The sequence below is a fragment of the Anarrhichthys ocellatus genome, unplaced genomic scaffold (assembly GCF_004355925.1).
Source record: "Anarrhichthys ocellatus isolate YVR2014 unplaced genomic scaffold, GSC_Weel_1.0 scaffold3, whole genome shotgun sequence".
Classification (NCBI taxonomy): Eukaryota; Metazoa; Chordata; class Actinopteri; order Perciformes; family Anarhichadidae; genus Anarrhichthys; species Anarrhichthys ocellatus.
Window position 1 is genome coordinate 3,073,492 of NW_022280033.1, and position 21,593 is coordinate 3,095,084.

General features: G+C 40.9%; 3 protein-coding genes across 4 annotated transcripts in view; 2 read left to right on the forward strand and 1 right to left on the reverse strand.

The window, feature by feature from the left end:
• Nucleotides 1–5,276, forward strand: part of LOC116377212 (solute carrier family 22 member 7-like) — a 7,342-nt gene extending 2,066 nt beyond the window's left edge. Inside the window, exons 6-11 of the mRNA XM_031838799.1 lie at nt 574–697; nt 1,099–1,199; nt 1,367–1,581; nt 1,744–1,852; nt 2,925–3,131; nt 3,847–5,276. Of these exons, the coding sequence (XP_031694659.1) occupies nt 574–697; nt 1,099–1,199; nt 1,367–1,581; nt 1,744–1,852; nt 2,925–3,131; nt 3,847–3,922 (832 nt within the window). The 3' untranslated portion in view covers nt 3,923–5,276. The remainder of the gene's footprint in view (nt 1–573; nt 698–1,098; nt 1,200–1,366; nt 1,582–1,743; nt 1,853–2,924; nt 3,132–3,846) is intronic.
• On the reverse strand, nt 4,995–16,864 carry LOC116377221 (uncharacterized). Of its 2 annotated transcripts, none has more exons than XM_031838811.1 (3): nt 16,008–16,864; nt 7,713–7,992; nt 4,995–7,176 (listed from the first exon to the last, which is right to left on the reverse strand). In XM_031838811.1, the coding sequence occupies exons 2-3, from the start codon at nt 7,894–7,896 to the stop codon at nt 6,461–6,463; spliced, it is 900 nt and encodes a 299-aa protein (XP_031694671.1). In that variant the 5' UTR covers nt 7,897–7,992; nt 16,008–16,864; the 3' UTR covers nt 4,995–6,460. The 2 variants fall into 2 exon arrangements, with proteins under 2 accessions (XP_031694671.1, XP_031694677.1); XM_031838817.1 differs by lacking the exon at nt 16,008–16,864 and adding an exon at nt 9,066–11,754.
• The window catches only part of LOC116377204 (high-affinity choline transporter 1-like), an 11,180-nt gene continuing 5,476 nt past the window's right edge, over nt 15,890–21,593 (forward strand). The window contains exons 1-4 of the mRNA XM_031838787.1: nt 15,890–16,355; nt 17,059–17,172; nt 19,537–19,692; nt 20,795–20,943. Of these exons, the coding sequence (XP_031694647.1) occupies nt 16,172–16,355; nt 17,059–17,172; nt 19,537–19,692; nt 20,795–20,943 (603 nt within the window). The 5' untranslated portion in view covers nt 15,890–16,171. The remainder of the gene's footprint in view (nt 16,356–17,058; nt 17,173–19,536; nt 19,693–20,794; nt 20,944–21,593) is intronic.

A 21,593-nucleotide genomic window follows, 5' to 3' on the forward strand; every position in this document is an offset into this window, starting at 1 on the left:
CAGTTGTATCACTACAGTTTTATCACTACAGTTTTATCACTACAGTTTTATCACATTGAGGGACTCTAACCCGGCCTCCCTGAGGTCTTATTAAGTGTGGGACTCCAACCCCGCCTCGGGACTCTAACCCGGACAATTGGACGCGGGACTCTAACCCCGTCTAGACGCGGGACTCCAACCCGGTCTCGGGACTCTAACCCGGCCTCCCTGAGGTCTTATTTAGCGTGGGACTCCAACCCCGTCTTGGGACTCCAACCCGGCCTCTCTGAGGTCTTTCAATGATGCTTACACTTTTTATCGGCAGGACTTTTCAGACATCGTAACGTAACATCACTAAATTTCGTGTTTTCAATCAGCAGTATTTGGAAATTCATTAATATATTAATTGAATGTGGTTCAATTAAAGGCAGCAGCAAACAGAAAAGTCTTCAATCTTGATTTAAAGGAGCTGAGGGTGAAAAGATAATTCTCTCCAAAATCAGTGGGTCTACCAGTTGTCATTTTCAGTGTTATTTCAGTAATGTCGTATTGCAAGTGTCCACTGATTATTAACTATTTGCAATATAATTGCAGGTGGGTTCCTGAATCTGCCCGCTGGCTTTTGGCCCATGGGAAAGTGGAAAGGGCTCAGTTTTACCTTGACAAATGTGCCAAGTTCAACAAAAGACAAAAAGTGTCATCCAAATTAAAACTGGAGGTAAGTTCGAGGTTGATGTTTAATGGCTTTTGTATACAGGGTATTATGTGTATATGTTTTACATGATTAAATACATTGTTCTGATGAATTATGTTTCTGTTTGTAAAAAAAAAACAAAAACTGGTGCAGCGTATGTGTCGCTAGAGTCCATGGAGAAAATCTACATTCCTCTAAACCAGCAAAACACATTCTAAAGTTCAGTTGAAGACATGTTTCTTCAGCGTTTTGTTAACCAAATCCCTCCCTGCAATCCCTCCGTCACAGCTCAGTAAGGAAACACTGTCTGGCAAAAACACACACAGGGAATTGTACTAAATTTTAGTTTTGTATGGGCATGTAAGAATTGCTTGACCAGAAATTGTGAACCTACCCTTTAACATCCCTTCTCTGCCTCTGTACAGTCACTCTCCAACATGGAAAAGCAAGAGAAAAACTACACATACCTTCACCTAATCAAGACCCCGAAGATGAGACGGTTAACTCTACTGACTGGGATTGTGTGGTGGGTATTACCTCGAAAAACACGATATGAAAAGGATATAAAAATGTTAATGGTTATTTCTTGAAACATTATTAATTGAATCTCTTAAGTAGAAATAGAGACGTATGGAAGGAGACACATCAAGCTACGGAAACATAATAAGCAATGATTTGTTGTTCATTATGCAGGTATGGAGTTGCCTCAACGTATTATGGAATCAGCTTCAACATCAGTGGATTTGGTTTAAACATTTACCTCACACACTTCATCTATGCTGCCATTGAAGTCCCTGCCAAGCTGATGATATATTTCTTTATTAATACCTTTGGACGGAGGAAGTGCCAAGCAGGAACGCTGTTACTGACAGGAATCTGCATCGCCATAAACCTGTTTCTACCACAAGGTCATTATTTCCTTTTACGTTTTACAGAAATACAGAAATATTTCTGCATGCAACACTGTGAATTGGTATGAGCAGTGTCCGTCTTCTTTTTGTTTAAAGTTAGTTGAACGTTTTACACACTTATCTTGTACTGTATGTTGCATCGACTATACTTCTGTGTAGGTCTGTGGCATGTGCGTTCTGTTGTTGCCGTCGTTGGAAAAGGCCTGTCAGAAGCTTCCTTCACGACTGCCTTTCTCTACACAACAGAGCTTTACCCCACAGTTGTCAGGTCAGTTACTGTCATACAGTTGCATTTAGCTGCTGCATTGACAAAGGCCTGATTCTGTTCATCATTCATATGATTGTATTTTACATTCGCATCATATCAATAGGGACTAAAATTACCGCCTCCGCCAACCAGTCGAGTTTCAGTTTACATGCACGTCAGTCCAAAATGTCATCACTTGCACCATTTTGTCAGTTCCTCCTTGCGTCCAAGTGTGTTTTTTTTTTTACAAATTTGAAGAAATTCCTTCTTGGTGTTCCTGAGATATCACATTTACGGGAATGGGCAAGACGTGTTCACACAGTGACCTAGACCTTTGACCACCAAAATCTGATCAGTTAGTCTTTTAGTCCAAGTCGACTTTTGTGCTAAATTTGAATAAACTCAGTCATGGCGTTCTCCAGATATGATGAGAAAGGAACGGACTTGAGGCCACAGCTGTCGCCAGTGTGGAGGCATAAAAATGGCCAAAACTGTGTAAACACATGTTGTAAAAGAGGTGTGACTTCCCCTTAAGTTAATCTTTGTAATTTAATATTTAGGTTAAGACCCAGATGCAAAAACTTCTAATCATCCTTTTATTTTTTCATTTAGATTGTAATTTCAGTGGTAGAAAACAATCTTTTGTTGTGTACAACACTTCAACCAAGTTCACCAGTTATTGACCTTTTATAAGATTGCTGCTCCGTTAGTTATTTTTTGTTGTTGTACTTAATCCCTTTTTATCCACTCTTTACAACTTTGGTCAAATTAAGGCTACCCAATAGACGGATCACTTTATTATTATCAATAATGCAGGACACATTTTTTTTATGCTTAATTTTAAGCCTCAAAAATATATCTGAGTCAATTATTTCAGTTTTGACGTGATTGGGGTGAAATTTGGAGAATTATTTACCTGTAGTAAAAGTCTTAAACCAAAATTTGGAGCATTTTTTGGGAATCTTTTTTTTTTTTAAGAGCAAATTAAGAGTCCTGAACACTTCCTATCTGCAGACGCAGAGAAGGTCACATAATGACTATGTAGGACTAATTAATAAATTCGGTGCTTATGATTTACCTTCTGTCTCTCCAGGCAAAACGGTTTGGGTTACACGAACTTCATGAGTCGTCTGGGAGTGTTAGTGGCTCCGCTCATCCTGCTGCTGGAGGACGTGTGGACAGCTCTTCCTCAGGTCATCCTCTGCTCTGTGGCCATCACTTCTGGCCTGGTGGCTCTGCTGCTTCCAGAGACGCTGAATGTGAGGCTGCCGGAGACAATCGACGACGTTGAAAAGCCAAGGTTGGTAAATGTTGTGGAAATTTATCGTATCGTTCTTTTAGATATAACTTGTAACGCTTAAACCTGCATATATCAAAGGTATTTTAGCATGTCTGGCTTGCTGTAGTGTCATCCTGATCTCACCACCCTCCACATACACCACCAAGGCTGGGAACCTCGCCTTGGTAGAGGCATCGGCAGACAGAGGAGGACGACATCTGCAAAGGGGGGGGGGGGTCGAAGGGAGAGGAGGCGAGATAATGTGTTTAATCTGTTTTGTCTATTCATTGTTGTCAGACCTCCGAACCATCCGTGGGGAAAGAGCTCTATCCATTCAGCTGAATTATTATTAGCGTTTTTATATTTAAGAGTTTTCTCATCTTGATCATTTCTCACAGGGAGGTTAAAAAGATGATTTTTCCACCACAAATACATGAAAGCCACAATGTGTAAAATTAGAAAATGTTTTTGGCGACATCTGCTGGTAATTTTTCATTTTAATTTTGATTCTGATTTTCAAACTGAAAATCAAAGCACATCCTGCCACGCCATAGTCAACTTGGCATTACCTACAGAATAAGTGGGTTCCCCTTTGGCTGTTATGTACGTGTCTGTATATGAAAGGTTGTCTGTTTAATACGAGTCACAGATGTGTCATTGTTAATGGTCACAGTTTAAGGTATTGTGTTTGACGGCATTATATTATAAGTTGTACATTGTTTTTGTTTCATTTCAGAGGAAATGAGGTCTCCTCTCACTTCGTGGAGTCTCCAGCTGTTTTCCTGGAGTCAAAGAGCACAACTGACATTTAGCTGTGAAGATACAATCAAAACAAGGACTTTGTTTTATGTTCATCCACATAACACAGAGCTATGCACTCACTGCCTTTACAACTGTAAACAGCGGAGATGAGTCCACTGTTATCACGTATAGAACATTTTGTCATCTCTGCTGTTTGTGGGGAAATGAAGGTCAACATCTTGAAGTGTTAAGATGCTTTGTAAACATCAAGATGCATTCAGATATTGAAGATAATGTATTTATAAGCTACTGTAGAGGAAATGTTTTAGTTTAGATATTTTTCGCTCACTATTTTCTTTGTTTCCTGTCTTCTTCTAGCCCCCCTGAGATCCTAAGAAACTCTCATTATATAATATCATTACATTATTAAACTTTTATCTATTTAGAAGTTTATCACAAGTTGCTGCAAATATTGGTTTGCCAATGGGGATTTTTGTAATATTGCAGAAAAACAAGTTCTGTGGAAACACAAGTTTAGTTGTTCGTCTATAAACAGAGTACACCGCGGTCGCATGAGCACCAGCATACACAACAAGGCTGTGAAGGCCGACTAGTCAGCGTGATGTCATTTTATAGTCTAATTTAGCCATTTGTTAGTGCTTGTTGTATTTTTTAAGACACATGAAAGCTTCAAAATTCACGAGAGGGGTATTTACTGACATATATGTTGCAGATCAAAACACCAAAATCTCTTTAGCTTGTGTTCACCACAGACCTTATTTCAGGCATCTAACTAAAAACCCATTGAAAAGCCCATTGACTTTTGAGACCAGGGAACCGGAACCGCAAAAATGTTAACTCATTTCCAGATTTTGGGACTCCAGCCAGCGGCCAGTGGGACAAACCCTAATGTTCATATTCTGTGAGCCGCATACCCCCGAAGTAAACCAGAAAGCTAGAAAACGTTTTTTGGTGTATGCACAAAGCGAGCAACTCTCATTCGACTGAACAGACTCCATCTTGGGGACAGTATCAAGTTGTTATTATACATCAATGGCTCATACCAATGTTGTTTGCGGCCAACCAACCGTTTCCTTATGTGCTAAGCTTTTGTTAAATTTAACGATTTAACATTCATGTATGTGTTGATCAAGAGCAGAGCCTTCCCTGTTCTGGTTGTAAATGGTCAGTTCCTGGATGTAAAAGGCTTCACGGCACTTAGACCCAAGCTAAGTGAGAGGTTAGCCTGGGGCTAAAACACTTTCACATTGGCAGATCCAAAGTGGGCTAAGCCCAGCTTTAGCCTGGGGCTTGCTGGCACTGCTCTGGAGGATTAGCTTTGAGTTTGCTGGGTTATCCAGTGAAATTCAACTACAGACGGTTCTAAAAGCTAATCTGACTAGCCAGATGGTTTGTTACACAGAACCAGCTGAGGAGCCGTCATTGGAAACTGTTTGGAGAAGGCCGGATCATTTCAAATCATACTCGGCCGACGATTGGATGAATCTGTCCATCAAACTTTTGCCAGTCGTGAGAATAGGGAAAACATCTTCTCCAAAGAGAAAAGCCTTCAGTGTTCTTTGCTCTTCTTTTAGTGAAGAAACATTCTCTGATATAACATTTTAATATTGTAGCATCTAAGCGAACCTCTTCAGGAGCCGTCATTGTTTAGAACGAGCGGCTGCCTCTCTGCGCCGTGTCGCACACACTTAAGCCAAGCCCGTAGCTGCCATTACTTGAAGCCTGACAGATGGATTTTCGTGTGATATTTGACATTGCAAGAATCCAGCTAACATGCGAGGTAAGCTAAAAGCTACCAGTGGGCCGTTTTCCTCCCTTAGATGAGGACTACGAAAGTGAAAGTGAAATTGTTGTGGCAATTTATCATGTTGTTCTTTTAGAAATAACTTGCATCGCTTAAAACTGAACATATGCAGACGAGGCCATCCAAACTCATCCAAACCCAAATAATAAATGTTGTCATATCGAAGGTATTTTCATGTCTGGCTTGCTGTAGTGTCATCTTGATCTCACCAATTAACCCTCTTCCACTGAAAACAAGGCCAAGGCTGGGACCTTGGCCTTGGCGGATGTCTCGGCAGACAGAGGAGGAGGAGGATGTCTGCGAAGGGGGAAGGGGGAGACAAGATAATGTGTATATACTTTATTAAACTATTCTGTTGTTAGACCTACGAACCATCTGTGGGGAAAGAGCTCTATCCATTCAGCTGGATTATTCTAAGTGTTCAATAAATACATTTACGACATTTTGAGAGTTTTCTCATCACGGTTATTTCTCACAGGGATGTTGAAAAAAAGATTATTTTCCACCACAGTAAACTGTGGAATTTGCATTAAATTTTTGCTGCTTAATCTGTTGAAGAGTAATTACGCGTGACTCTAGATTGTAGACACTAGTCATGTGTTACAATGGACATACACACACATCTTAGGACAGCCCTGAGCAAAGAATATGCAGTGTGAAAAGCATGTACAGCAAGTATCTCTGACAGAACATTTGGTTTTGGTATCTGCTACAAAAATCCAACAGTAGTACGTGTGGTCCCAAAATAGACTGATGGTTGTCCTTTTTGCAAACTATGTCCTCCTCAAAGCCTTGTCTCCACGGTCTCAGCCACAGTATCCACAGTGGGTGTCATGTTCTCTCTCCGACTTTGGTTTTGGCAGCAGGGCAGCGCCTGCAGCACCTCTTTGAGCCCTTTGGTCATGAATATGTAGAGGAAGGGGTCCACCAGAGGGCTGAGGAAGAGCAGCAGGTGAGACACCAGTCCCAGGTATGTGACTGTTTCCTTAAAGGACAGAGCCTCCAGGAGGATGCTGAGGATGAAGGGGACATAGAGGAAGGTGTAGTTGGCCCAGATCGCACCGATCCCCCACACCGACCTCCTCCTCTCTGGGGTTTTAGGGTTGGATCGAGAGCAGATCAGGGCCCTCCAGGAATCCACAGCAAAGAAGAGGAGGAAGGGAAAGGGAGCGAGCAGAGACACAGCGAACCAGAAGTTGTAGTGCAACACGGCGAGGGCCAAGATGGCGAAAGGAGCAGCCCACGTCATCAAGGTGACCGCAGGGGAATGCCTGATGCTGCTGCAGCAGCCGAGACACTGCGGGTAGGCCACCACGAGATGGCGCTCCTGAGCTATGACCAGCATGAGGGTGATGTTGGTGACAACACCAAAATAGAAGATGAAGTCGGTAGGGTTTGAGGGCCCAGTTTTCATGTCCTGGTCCACACTGGGACGGCCGAAGAAACTGATAATGTCAGAGACCAGGAGGAATATGACATGCATGGGAATTTTGTTCTCACCTGGAACAAAGAAACAGAAATGATCCATACCGATACTTCTCTTTTCTTATATGCCTCTTTCTTCATGCACCTGAAACCCTGTGTGTGCCACTTATTTCTAAAGGCCTCCCTCTTATTTGTACGTTGCTGTGAAAAATCTAAATTTACTGTTGCTGATTATTATTGCTACGATTGTTCATACTACTGTACTCCTGATACTATTATTACCAATGATAGGCCCATTAGTGGTACTGATACTGGAACTAAAACTCATACTGATATACTGATATTGCTATGACTTGACCCCAGTACTGGTATTGATACCCACCCAGCCTTTTTTTCTTACTCTGCTGCCTTAAGTTCTAAATGACTGTTGAAGCTAAAGCTTTTAAGGGTGAATTAAAGCTAAATCTAGAAGAAGTAGCTAGCCAAGCCCAACTGGAATTGCAGTTTTGCACTTCCTCTTGTGTGTAGGAGGTGGTGGCATAGTTTGTAAATTGCTAAAGGATTGGTGTACACATTCATTGGACATAGAGTAGAGCAGAGTAAGTACAAACCTTTGGACAGATTCTTGAGGGTATAAATAGCCAGTCCAATAGCGGGCAGCCCGATGCTTATCGTCAGCCAGTTAATCACTTGAGCGGCTGGTATGGTAGCGTTGCCAGAGAGGTTGCCAGTGAGGTTGCCAGTGACATTGATGCGGACGGGGACAGTGGCTGTCACTGTATTGCTGTCAGCCATAAGAGACCACACTGTAGATATTTATGTGTTCAGCTGTTCAGATTAGCGTTGACATGCCGAGTGTTGCCCAGCTGATGTTGAGGATGCAGACTCAGTCTAGTTTCAGTCAAAACAAAAGACCAAAATCAGTCCTTTGTAAGAACAAAATAAATACTGAACAGTTGTTTGTGACATAATGGTGAAATCTTTATCAAAGATCATTTTTTTGTATTTTTGTTTTGCACAAAAGACAGCCGAGTCCAGTTCATATAACAATGTACATGGTCAGGTACAAATATATAAAATAAATAAGTCAACAAAAGCTGACTGAGCTTCAAGGAGAAAACACAGAAGTGCTGTAGTCAGACAACACTGAAACATACAGAGTGTACAAATGGGTATCGGGGAAGTGAAATGTTTTTTTTTATATTTTTTTGTTCTATGAAAATTGAAGCTTCTGGTTGCAGTATGACTTTAAAGCAGCAGTAATCAGTTCTTGGCCAGTAGGGGGCAGATACATGTGAAAACAAGCTGACAGAAGTACCTCCCTGACATTTTACAAAGTTATTACTGTGAACATGTTAGCAAACAGCTGTTTATTTATACATGTAATACATTTGAAGTGAGGTTTGTGTCCACCTGACTAACGTTTATCCAATACTCACAGTTATTTTTCTTCTGGTTTGATCTCCAATTCTTTCTGGATTTTTAGCTCCTAAATGTTCCACTTTCATCATCACCAGCAAGTCACTAACTGTGTCTGTTTGATGTTGGTTGCTAAGCAGGGAGCGCACAGTGGGTTTACTAGCACTTGTTTGATTAAAACAGCTGCCAGCTGCTGCTGCAAACAGGGTTGATGAGAGCAATTAGACTGAATCATACAGTAAGTGTGCCGTAATAACTAAACTATGAGCTAAAAGTGGCTAGAAAGAGCAGGTGAGGATTTTCAACAGTTGAGTCAACCCTACCATACATTTTTGTCAAATAAACGAACTATTGCGTGTTTAATATTCATTTAAACATCCATATCTGCTAATGCCAATTTCTCCATCTTCCTTTCTCTCCTAATTTACATGTTTGAAAAATAAAAATGTAGCATTAATAGTTCAGGTTTTGTGGTGTCTCCTGTTCAAGAGCCCCATTCTTTTTAGCTTCCAAAGCACGATAATAATTTTGAATCATTATATTACCTGCAACAAATGATGTCATCTTTCATCCATGAACGTCCCCTCAGTCTTTCTTGTTTTTAAAGACTTAACTGCTGAAAAATCTTGAAATGATTTCAAATGAGCGTTGAATCTTGTTGAAATATCTCAATTCCCACTCAGACAGTGAGACAACTCGTCTGTCTGAATATCAATGTATTGGTCCTGGTTTGTGTGTGTTTGCTTCAGGTGTTCTCGGAAGCTATTTATTGCAGAGCTGAGCGTCCTTATCTCTAAAGAGCTCAGCCGGCTGCTTTGAATGAGGCCTGGATGTGCTGAATATTGTCCATTGGTTTCAATGGGTCACCCTGTGTCTTCATGGTAATGCACGGAGAGAATATTTGCATGAAAAACTGGTGTCAATATATTGCAACAATCTTTATCTTAAATGTATTCTTGTATATTTGTGTGGCTCAACCGGACAAAAGGGGCACTCTGGCAATTTTACACAACGATCAATTTAAGGAGTGCCACTGTGCAACTGTTGTCTGATGATGTCATCTGGGTTATCTCACTTGAGCTTTAGCAGAAAGGCTGCATTACAGACAGGAAGCACGGAGAATAAAAGCCATGGGGGGTGTGTCTAAGAAAAACACTATTGAGTTGCACTGTGGGAAATATAGGATTCAGCTTCTTCTTTGTTTTTAGCTTGAGGGCTAAAAGAGTCCTCCAACTTGATGGATATGCAATACTAAATTGCTGGATTACTTTATTAACTACTGAATTCTCCATTGTGCAGGTGTCATAATATGTGCTATAATAGCATAAATATCATGTTCAAGTTTATATGCTGTACAGATTGTAAAACCCTCTGAGGCAAATTTGTGATTTTGGGCTATACACCTAAATTAATCCAAAACTGTACATGAAATTGTTGAGGGTGACATGTCTCTCTGTTTCCACATGACACCATACCATTTCTATTTGAGAGAAAACGGACATCATACGGCAGATATCACCAAAACTAGGCAACTCGCACCAAAACAATCTATATTGATAAATAGCACTACAGGTAACTTGAGATGAATAGTCCCGTTAAAGTGCCAAGGAGCCCCGCTGCCAAGACTTTTTCAAGGCCCTCCCCCGAGCACCATCGTGACTCAACTATTGCCCCAACCAACCTGCACAAACATCAGCCACGCTTAATTTGCATACAATCACTTCTGATTGGGGTTTCATTTTATGACTGTTAAGGCACCAAATACAAGTCATATAATCCTTATAAACCCAGAGTAAATACAGAAATTGCATCACCAAAAGGCCGACTCGCTGTCGGCCTAAATCCTTCTCTGTCACACATAATACACACATATGCGTGTTTACACACACAGACAGACATATTGCTGCAAGTTCTTTTAACAAGCTCTTTAAATGTATGTCTGCTGCACTACGGCCCTGGAGTCACTGTATGCGGTTCTTTTCATCACATGCCTGTAAAAAGATGTAATGAAAATAAAAGCACTTTAAGATGCAAGGAGAAGTGGTAATGAGCCCGCAAAGGCAGTGACGAAGTCTGCAACACATGGATGTAAATTATTCAGAATATAATGATGTATTTATATATTTATCAGCTTTTCCAAATGTTTTATGAAGAAGGAAATGTATTTGATGCGTGTGTTAGACCTCAAGGACACACACAGTGTGTTTTGGTGAGACGCTGAATGTAAATACAACTTTTTTGTTTTATTACAAGAAAACTCCATAGAGCACCTTTAGGTTTTATTTTAACCACACCTGAAATATTTCCCAAATGACTACAGAAAGAAAAGTAGGGAAACATTTGTAACCGTCTGTGCCACTGGGACGCAGGTCTGTAATCTAAAGTACTTTGTAATCTGAAGAATGTGATACTGAGGCGTCCCACTTGTTACTCGCACAAGTAGTGAAGGTGTTGGCGACAGTGTTTGACAAGTGAATGGCTGAACGTCGCTTCCTGTGCTGGCACAGTTACAGAATAACAAAACAGTCGGCCCCACAGGCTGAATTTATCACCGGAGAGTAATAAATTCACAGCTGTTTGTCGTGTTGGCAGTGTCGTTCAGTCACATGAGCATTTCAGTGCCACTGGCACGCGAGGAGCGTCCTCATAAACAACGGAAGACAAACAGGCATTAGCAGGCTATATACACAGTGTCTGCAAATATATGACTAGCAATGAATCTCTATGACTAACAGTCAGGACCACATAAAATAGTTCTAATTATGAGATTAAAGCCAGGATGAAAACAATATGTCAGATTTCAAAATCAATCCAAAAGAAAATCCTCAAAGAAGGTTTCATGAAAAAACATTAATTTCACAGCAAGTTTTATGCAGCTGTGAACAATACAACAAGTGCATGATTTGACTTTCTGATAACTTATATTGAATGAAAGTCTAACATAAGTCTAATGTGCCGGTGGAATCCTGGTGTAGGGACTATGAATAATAAATATAAATCAACTCAAACTGTCAACGTGCTCTGACCGGCCTCATGCTGCGGTAGATAAATTGTGGCACTCAGGTCCTCTGACATGGAGAAACGCCTCAAAGCTTTCTCCTTCTGCTTCGTCCTTCCCTTGCCGAGCTGTAGGGGAACGTTAAAAGGTGCAAGATCCGAGATTGGGAGCATCTCGATTGCCTCTCAACGGCTCTCAACATGTCAGCAGCGAGTCAGCTGGTTTTGTCTTCAGCTACAACGTTCTCTGTCAGGACGGCATTATCAGCTGTAACTACCAAATGAGCACAGTGCAGAGCGGCGGGGCGTGAGCTAGCCAGTGGGGCACGCTCAAATGCACGAGCGACTTGTGAATAAAGCAAGGATAAGCTCGGATAACAACACACACAGAGGGAGAGCGACTTCACTCTCTACTCAGCTGGACATTTCTCCACTATATCTTTACAAAGATAATAGCTGTTTGCTGCTATATTAATGCATTTTAAATACAGCTCTTTTGAAACATGTTGAGCCCCCCCTCGGCTCTTTTCAAACATGTTGAGCCCCCCCCCCTCGGCTCTTTTCAGTCTGTCTTTACAGATGATGTGTTCAGACCTTGCAGTTGGCCTGTGACCAGCAGAGTGCTCAGAGATACTGTGTCTTCTTTCTGTGAAAAGGCCCAGGGATGATCTTTACTATCCCTGAGGGCCAATTTGTTGTTAAGCCAAACACATAAGAATCAAACAAAGAATGTGCAACGAATACATTTTAAAGTTCACATTGAGTTATTTAGGCCAATGGCAGCAGGGACAGATAAGTTCTTAAGTCTATCGGTCCTGCATCATGGCAGATTGTATCTGCGGCCAGATGGAAGCAACTTGACCTCCATTGACAGAGGGTGGCTAGGACCAGCCAGGATTGACTGGGCCTTCTTTAAAGTCCTAACATTCACAGTTGTGCCTGCAATTTTGCAGCGGGATTAGAGTCAGCATTGCAGGAATGATAACGTAATACCTGACATATTGGTTTTGGCATGCAAGACCAAAGAAAGAGGTAAGAGGGTGCACACCTGCGTGATCCAGTAGAGGGGAAAAAAGATCCAAAGATCCACAATCATGGAATCCTTCCAAAGACGAGGAACCATAGAGAGCTGGATTGACAAAGTGAAGATGAAACAAAATACATCTGCTAGCTCAGTGGTTCTCAAACTGTGGGGCGCGCCCCTCTAGTGGGGCGCGGCGGTATTGCAGGTGGGGCGCAGGGGGAAATGCAGAATTTTTTTATTTCAAGAACTGTATTCATACCTGCAAACTTGTCGAATCAAAATATATCATCGTGTAGATCCGTAGAGCTTTTTTTTTGGGGGGGGGGGGGGGTCAACTGGCCAGCCAGCGTTTCTCAGATTGGAGTGAGACAAGGAGAAAAGGTGATGTCGTGATCTTCGCAATAGAACATCTTTGACGTGTCGAGTCTTGGCCAGTCAGCGTTCAGATGTCGACAGCGTCTTCATTTCCCTCCGTTAAAGTTTAAGTTATGTTCCGTTACCGTTCAGACTTGCTGGGTCCCAGTAGACCACACAACACAAAAATATGTGCAATACAACAATTATTCTGTCTGTATATATAATATTTTTAGTTATATTTTAGTTATTGTGGACGTTTACTTGTTTTACTTAGTTAATATTCTTTACTGTTTATTACTTAGTTAATATTCTTTACTGTTTATTACTTATTTATAATACATTGTTGTTTTTACTCTGTCTGTTGTTTGCACTATCCACTATGTTGCTGTAATCCTGTAAAATGTCCTGACTGCGGGACGAATAAAGGATTATCTCGGCCGGGACTTTTCTTTTCCTTTTGAAAAAGAAAACAAAAAGTGTTGTTGAAAAGTGACTGCTCTTCGCTAACATCATGGACATTCAACTGATTATGAAATATGTCCAGCTCATTAGAAAAGTCAAGGGCTGGCTTCTCCATTATGAGAAATTAGACACTGCATCCCCATCATGGACTTCACACCCTCCCATTCATGGTGTGAATTACCAGTACTGAGCATGTTCTCTAAGTGTTCCTTTTTTAGCTAGTTTCTGTAGTTCCCTCTACCAAGTCACATCCCCTTTGTTGAGCAACAGCAGGGGGAACTCGCGGCCACACTGGAGAGGCTCCCCGTACTCAGAGAGCCCGCACAAAAAGCCCGTCAAACGGAGGCGGGTCATTGTTGATTCTGTAACACGCAGATCAGTTTAGAAAATAGATTAGTAGTGGCGAGAAAACAACTCAAGTAGGTAAAAAAAAATAGCGCACTGCACAACTGCTGCAGCATGTCGCCATTACCAGCGCCTCCTTTGCTTTGCATCATGGGAAAAACAGCATGATACTAGCGGTGGTGCGGCCTCGATAACCTGCCGACGAAAGGAATGCTGCAGATTCTTTGTTTATGCTCATCTTGTGTTTATATTTCTTATGTTAGCCGATATCTTTTTCTTATATGCAGGGCCTGATTCTACTTTCACTTAAAACCCACAGTTATCAATAACACAATTTCTCAAAATGATGTGCCGCTAACCTTCTGTGCTTACAGTTTGCTGTACTGTTAACACAGTAGATTTATCTGCAGTCGAAGTGGCAGCCCTCTCATTCGCTGAGCTAGGGGGTCACATCAGTTTCTCCATACTGTGACAAACAGAAGCCCTCATACGTTGCAATGCAAGCCATGTTTTTGAGTTGGGGGACAGACAATACAGTCTGGGTTTTCTGAGAGGTACTAGAAATGTATCAACACATAAGAGAGCATTAAACTAACCCTTCATGGTTTTCACTTGACAGTGATGAAAGCTGTTATGTAGTTAAATAGCAGACATGTTAGCCAAAGATTATCATTTATTAACGGCCAAAATCAATGGGAGACAAAAGGACATATTCTTACTTTTCTCCATTTTTCTTTCACGCCACTCGTGTATTTCAAATTTTTCACTCATGTTCACATATTTTTTTGTGGCCCTTTCATTTCTTTCTCATCTTTTACAGATCTTCTTTCTTAGTGTGTAGGCGTATGTGTTTATCTTTGCTTCTTCTTATATAACCATGGTGGGTTATTTTGTTTAAAAAGAAAAAGAGATTTATGAGTCCAACTTAAAATATATTAAATATAATGCTTTGACAAAAATAAGAACATTTGTTATCCGCTTTTTCCAAAGCTCTCAACCGCACTGCATTAGTGGACTGAGCTTGTCCATATAGAATGTATATGTACCAGGTGTCTCTCCATATAGAGGGACACTAACTAACCCGTGTCCATATGCTGATTCAGACCATTACATGCAGTTTAAAGCTCCAGAAAAAGGCAGCGGACGTTGAGTTAAGATAAATGCCCCTTTATGCTCGACCCCCACTGCTACATTTAATATTATTATCAGTCATATTTCTATTTTTATAGCTACTGCTACCTGTGAGGTTGGTAGCAAATAACCATATGGTAAAGCCAATTTCTGTATACCACTGTGAATTGAATACTTGACAAATGAAAAATGTGTATTTTCTCATTGTATTAAGACCTTAAGGGCACAATAAATATAACAGCTTCAAGTTCATGTATATTTTCAAGTTATGCTCAGGGGTTGAAATACAGGCCTATTGTTTTACATTGTCTATTATTCTAAAGTTCTTAATGTGCTTTGTTCTTGATAATTTCTAACAAGGTAGGAACTATCAACAAGGGAAACAACAAAGACAATATTATTAAACAAGCATTTTATTATCTAAAACAGATGTAAAATGATTACCTCATTTAAATTGAGAGATATTTCATTGACATGAGTTGATGTAAATCATCATTCGGGATGAGGGTGGAGCTACTTACCTTGACGTCATCAGTGTTGACTTTCATTCATTTTATCTTTGGTTATTTGATGCAGATATGAAGCTTTGTATACTTGTGTGTTTTCTATTGCATTAATGGTTAAAGGGTTTCTGGCAAGGTTATGATTTAAGGATTTTTTTTTTTGCTTCTTTTTTTTTAACAGGTCTGGTTTTAAATTGTGATTGGGCTGCGATCTGAACATCTGATCTGGCAACGCTCACAACCAACACGAGCATCAACTGACTTTCCAAAAATATGTCTTTTGTGTATGTGGCATAAATAGATTTAGAATGTAAGAATAAAAACAACAAAAGAGAGAATTCAGCGTGCCTATTTCAAAACTGTGAATAAAATGTGAGGAAGTCACAAGGTCTCTCTTGTTTCAGATTGAAAGTGAAGAGGGTGTGACTGAGTATCAGCATGGTGGATGCCACGGGCATTGTTACCGTCTAACTCGCAACAAAAAAATAAAAAGCACTGGACAGATAACGGTTGTCAACATATACAAAGGGCATACCCACATACACAAACAGAGGTTGTTGGAAGACGCGTCGGGCCCTGATACCCACATAGAACAAACATAGATTATGTGCTTTATATATATTACACAGTTAGATAAATTATATGCGGGCGTGCTGCATGTGTTTCACCTTGACGGTCGTCTGCTGCGGATGTGTAGTTCCAGCCGTCTCCACAAGGCCGGGGAGCATTTCCTCTGCGAGTCTGCTCGTGCGCCGGCAGTGAGGGATGTGTTGTATCATTCAGGCTGCCCGGCAGACGCGCGGTCCTCCAGTCGGTATCCTGCAGCCTGATCATGGCCCTCAACATCCCCGGCGTGGCCGTTATGGTGTTCTTTTACCTGCTGGTCCTCGGCATCGGCATCTGGGCTTCATTCAAGTCCAAAAGGGAAGCCAAGAAGGGCCACGGGGATACGACCGAGATGGCTCTGCTGGGAAACCGGGGCATCAACCTGGTTGTCGGCATCTTCACCATGACAGGCGAGTAAATGCGGCACATGAACGGGCGAGAACAGGAAGTCATCTTGCTCTTTATGCGTGTTCTGAAAAGATGATCTGACTCTGGTCTTATTTCAACAGTTTTGCGCATAATTGGTTATTATGTAATCGATGTATCTGTAACGTCCTGAAATGTCGTATTATAAAAAAAAAAAAAAAAAAATCAATGGAAAATACGCACACGCAACCTTTATATGTATTACGAATCCTTTGGCTGTAATAACTGATGGCGAGACAATAACGGTTTAAAAGAAACAGGAAGTTAATGTAGTTTATAATAAACGGAGTCCATGTAAGATACAGGAGGAAATGAATCAGTATGACGTTTTGCTTCATATGCATGTTTGATAATGACGCTCAGCCCAAATCACATGTCTCAGCTCACTTTCAGGACATGGCTGTTTTAAAGTAATTGGTCATTAAATTTACAACAAATTCCTATTTAAATTGAATCTCTTATTAAAGTTGCAGTAGACAGGCTGGTTCCTACACCTTAAGTCCTGAAATGTGATATTTTGTATCTCGCACATGATAGAAATATCACCTTGCATCCAGTAAGGGGCTCAGTAGGCTCTCATGTTACAGGCATGATGATAGAGTTTGACAGGAGCAGCAGCTAACCTTCCTGCCTCTGTCCTCTGTCCTCTGTCCGTATGTGAAAGTGTCTTGTGTTTTGTGTGGACAGCTACGTGGGTTGGAGGTGGATTCATCGTGGGCACAGCGGAGGCAGTGTACAACCCCTCCATGGGACTGATCTGGGCCGTGATGCCTATCGCAGCGACGATGTGCTTCGTCATCGGTGAGGTTTCACTTGTTAACGGTATCGGGTAGCGGTAAGACCGTAAAGTGGCAAATGGCATGCCACTGTTCTTCAGCGGTATCTACTGATCCCCGGAGTGGTATGCCACTGTGTTATGTGGCACATACCGATCCCTGGAGTGATATGCCACTCCTTTTCCAACTGTTTCCTGAAGAGGCCAACTGATGCTGAGATACAAAGCCAACGCGAAAGTGCCATCAAATGCAGTTCCTCAAATGGCCACTTGAGGCTTGATCCAAAAGCGAGTCAATCCCCATAGACCTCCATATTAAAATGCTCAACTTTACAGCAGAAATAACAACTCATCTGTTTAAATTATATTCAGGCTTAAAGTTAGGCATAATTAAGATCATGGACGCTTTGAGTGACAGGTGGGTGCTGTGATCATGGAGACTGTGTCCCTGTTTTATACAGTCCGTGTTTTTAACCAACTCAATGCCCATCCACTCACATCTTACACACTGGACCTTTTTAAAAACAACCTATGTTTACGTTTTCCAGACAAGTGGACCTCATGTGGACATGTGAATAATGTCCCGTCTCAGAAGCAAAGGCGGGGACAGGTCTCTAATGAGGACCCCTTTGATTTCAAATGAGGGTCCAGCCTGAGTCTAAAGAAACCCCAAAACAGTTCCCTGAATATTCTTCACACTGTTGACTTCACTCACTCACAGTCTGAAGGAGACTCCTGCCGAAATGTTGCACTATTTGCTAAAAATATTGATTATAACTGAGAAAAAAGATACAATTTTATGACACAATGCGACAAAAGTATGATATCTTCCCTCATATTTGTGCATGAAACTTCACACCTGAAATGAGGACGCTTGCTTGTTATACGACAACGACATAATATGGAACATAAGCATTACCTGCACTTGTAAATTAGAAAGAATTTTGCGTCTCTATGCAGAGCAGCCTCTCAAGTTTGCCACAAGGGCAAACAGCGACCGTGGGCAAATAAATAAAAGTGATATGTGGGACCACAGGTAGAGACCCAGTGTGGCCCAGTGGCCTTGTTGAACCAAAAGGTTGGCGGTGTCGATCCCCGGCTACTACTGTCTGCATGTCGAAGCGTCCTTGAGCAAGACATTGAACCCCAAGTTGCACCTCGAGTGCTTTACAGCAGCCCACTGCTCCTAAATGCTAAAGATGGGTTAAATGCAGAGGTTAAATTGTACATATGACGATTGTAATAAAGTTTAAGTAAAAATAAACAACAAATTTGACCAAGAAAATATACACAGAAACACCTTGACGCCAGTCTTTTCTTAACCTCAAGCAAGTAGTTTCAGTTGCAAATGTAACCTAAATAATAGAGGCGGCAGATCACAGAACACTCATGAGTGGTTTTTGAAGGCATTGACCAACAACATAACGGCTTAGATTCTTTACTGTATAGCCGATGTAGGACATCTCAGACTGGGCTTGTCAGGCTCAGCTCTACACCGTCAGACTTGGCTAAACTTTTCTTTAACTTAAAGTACAGCTGAAGCTGATGTGTACATGTAACCTTTTGGTTGTACTATATGATAGCATTCAGGCACCGTTATCTTTGTAATTTTATTGCTATTGCTACTTAATGTTTACAGTGTATGGATTCCCTTCCTCTGGAAACTACTCGCATGTCTGCTGGGCAATGTGGGAAATCACTCTACTAAAGTAGAAGCCGGTTAAGAGAAATTAGTTTTCTGAAAAATGGTTACTTATAGCACTTCATCACGCATAATCTCCTGTAATGCATCACAAAGTACAGTGTACAATAACAACACTTTTGATCAATGGAAACACAGCTGCCCTTATGTCAGGAGATTAGCAGAGAAAAAACAGCATTCCTCTTCCACATGAACGTCACATGAGAAGAGAGAGATTTATCCTCTTTAAACCCTGATGAATGTACGCTGAAGTCAACGTGGATACATATTACAGTGACAGTTTAATGTGATTGCATATTCATATTAGCCAGATTTGCTTTGTGCTTTATGGAATAAAACATTCACATTAAGAGGAAAAAAGCAGAGGCACAATTTCAAACAGAAAATCACATATTTACTGAATCATCAGCTAGATGTCCTCTACCATCTAGCTCGATGACGAGACAAGAAGCATCAGCATCTAAGTTGCTTACCACTTCTGCATAACGGCTTCCTGTTGAAAAGGGTGAAACTACACCAGGGGAAATTTAATGTGAATAGTAGGAATATTTAAATGACATGTTAGAAATCTGGTGAATAAAAACAAATTCATTTTCTAATTAAAAAGCTTAATGTTGACCATAATGCTTATCATACATTCAAATGACAAATAACTGTCTGACAATCTTTCTTTGTTTTCATCCTTGAGGTGGCCTGTTCTTCGCCGAGCCGATGAGAAACAATAAATATGTGACCATGATGGATCCTTTCCAGATCAAATATGGAAAAGTACCGACGGCCGCTCTGTGTCTGGCTTCGCTCATATCAGAGATTATGTGGGTAACGGGAACACTCATAGGATTAGGTAAGACTGCCTCCATGTGTGGGTGTGATGCATTTGATACTCGTGCGATGACCCTGGCAGCGGAGCAGCTGTTGATCGCAGCTCTTTGCTGAGGTGTTGAGTGAAACACAAGCCTTTATCTAATTGTATGGCTGGTCTGAAATAACTCTTATCAAAGGAGACCAGAACTCACACCTGTAACCACAGGAGTGGTCCGAGATGTTGTTGTAATGCTAAGATAAGGATAATACGATTGACTTCTGCATTTGATTTATTCTCGTGTCACTTTTCTGACACATTTATGGCACATTTGACGAAAACAAATGTTCTTGTTATGTGTTTATGTAAAAACATTAATATTCCAATAAATTGCTATTGAATATTTAAAACCAACATCACATCATTCATTGTTATTTAGGGTCATTTATCTCTTGCTTCTGCTGCCCTCTGTTCTATTGTACTTTGGTGTTTTTCCTATTGTTATGACGGTTGTAACAGTCGTAAATAAAACCATCAGCAAAAAAGCAAGTAAATGTGTAAACAAGTTTCTGTTACAAGAAACAAAGTGGTGCATTCACTGTCAATTGATGGAGAAACTACAGCATTTAAAAGACTTGGAGGGTGTGAATGTGTGATTTAGTAATGTAACTACTGAAAAAGGACAGAAGTTCAAAGCAAAGCTGCCCTTGGCAAACTATTTAGCTTCTGATTAGATAGTCAAATTCTGTCTCACCCATCATACAAAACCCTGGAGAGTACAAGAATAATTCCATGTTTACACTCAACCTCAAGCAGCATAGTAATGTACCTCAAGTGTTCTTTGTTTTAACTTCCTTCCACCTAAATTGATGAGGAAAATGTATAGATTATTATTATTATTATTATTATTATTATTATTATTATTATAAAGTGATAGCTTACTTTACTTCTTGTGAAAAATCATTTTAGGTGACAAGTCAAGGTTAGCGAAACATTGAGAGCTTTGGTGTTTTAGTGGAACATCGCTGTGATGGTCAACATTAGGGTTTCACATCCTCACGGGTAACTTAAATGTGTAGATGAGTGCATGTACACAGTGGTTGTAAAACACGTGTGTGTGTGTGTGTGTGTGTGTGTATTACAGGTGTAACTATGAGTGTGATCCTGAATTTGTCCTACACTGTGAGCATCTGGATTTCAGCTGCTGTGGCCATCACCTACACCCTGATGGGAGGTCTCTACTCTGTGGCCTACACAGACATCATACAGCTCATTCTCATTTTCATCAGCTTGGTGAGTTATCGCTATTCCTGCTTCCTAATGTATACCCTGGCTGTCCCATAGATCATGGATTTTTTTTTTGTTGTTTTTAAACCTGGAGCTATACCAGGGAGGTAGGAGGTTTTGGAAAAAGAATAAAGCAGTTATTCTGGCTTTGTTTAAAGTTAAGAAATAGCCCTCTAAAACTCAGTAATTGACATGTTGTGTGTCGTTTCTTTCAACAGAAATGTCAAAACGCCAACTTGTGGTTTTAGGCAGAGTTACACAAGACACGTTTCGATTAGTGAGTGTTATAGGTCTTGGTTGGTGTACTTTTGAGCTTTGGAAAGAGCCATGCTAGCTGTACTCTTTATGCTAATTATTTATGCGAGATGCTATTAGCACCTGTGTGTCAGAAGCCAACAATACTATTTGCATCCAGGTCGGATAACATGGCAGAGACAAGCACCCAGGTGTCCGTAGCCAACAATGCTATTTGCACCCGACCCGGGCAAACATTAGATACTGAATGTGTACATGTTTACTGCTGTAGGCTGTGTGTATTTTTCCTAGACGTTTACCAAGTAGTTTTGTTGCCTACATCTAACTAAGTAGTTTTCTTAACTAAACCTAACCAAGTAGTTTTGTTGCCTACATCTAACTAAGTAGTTTTGTTGCCTACA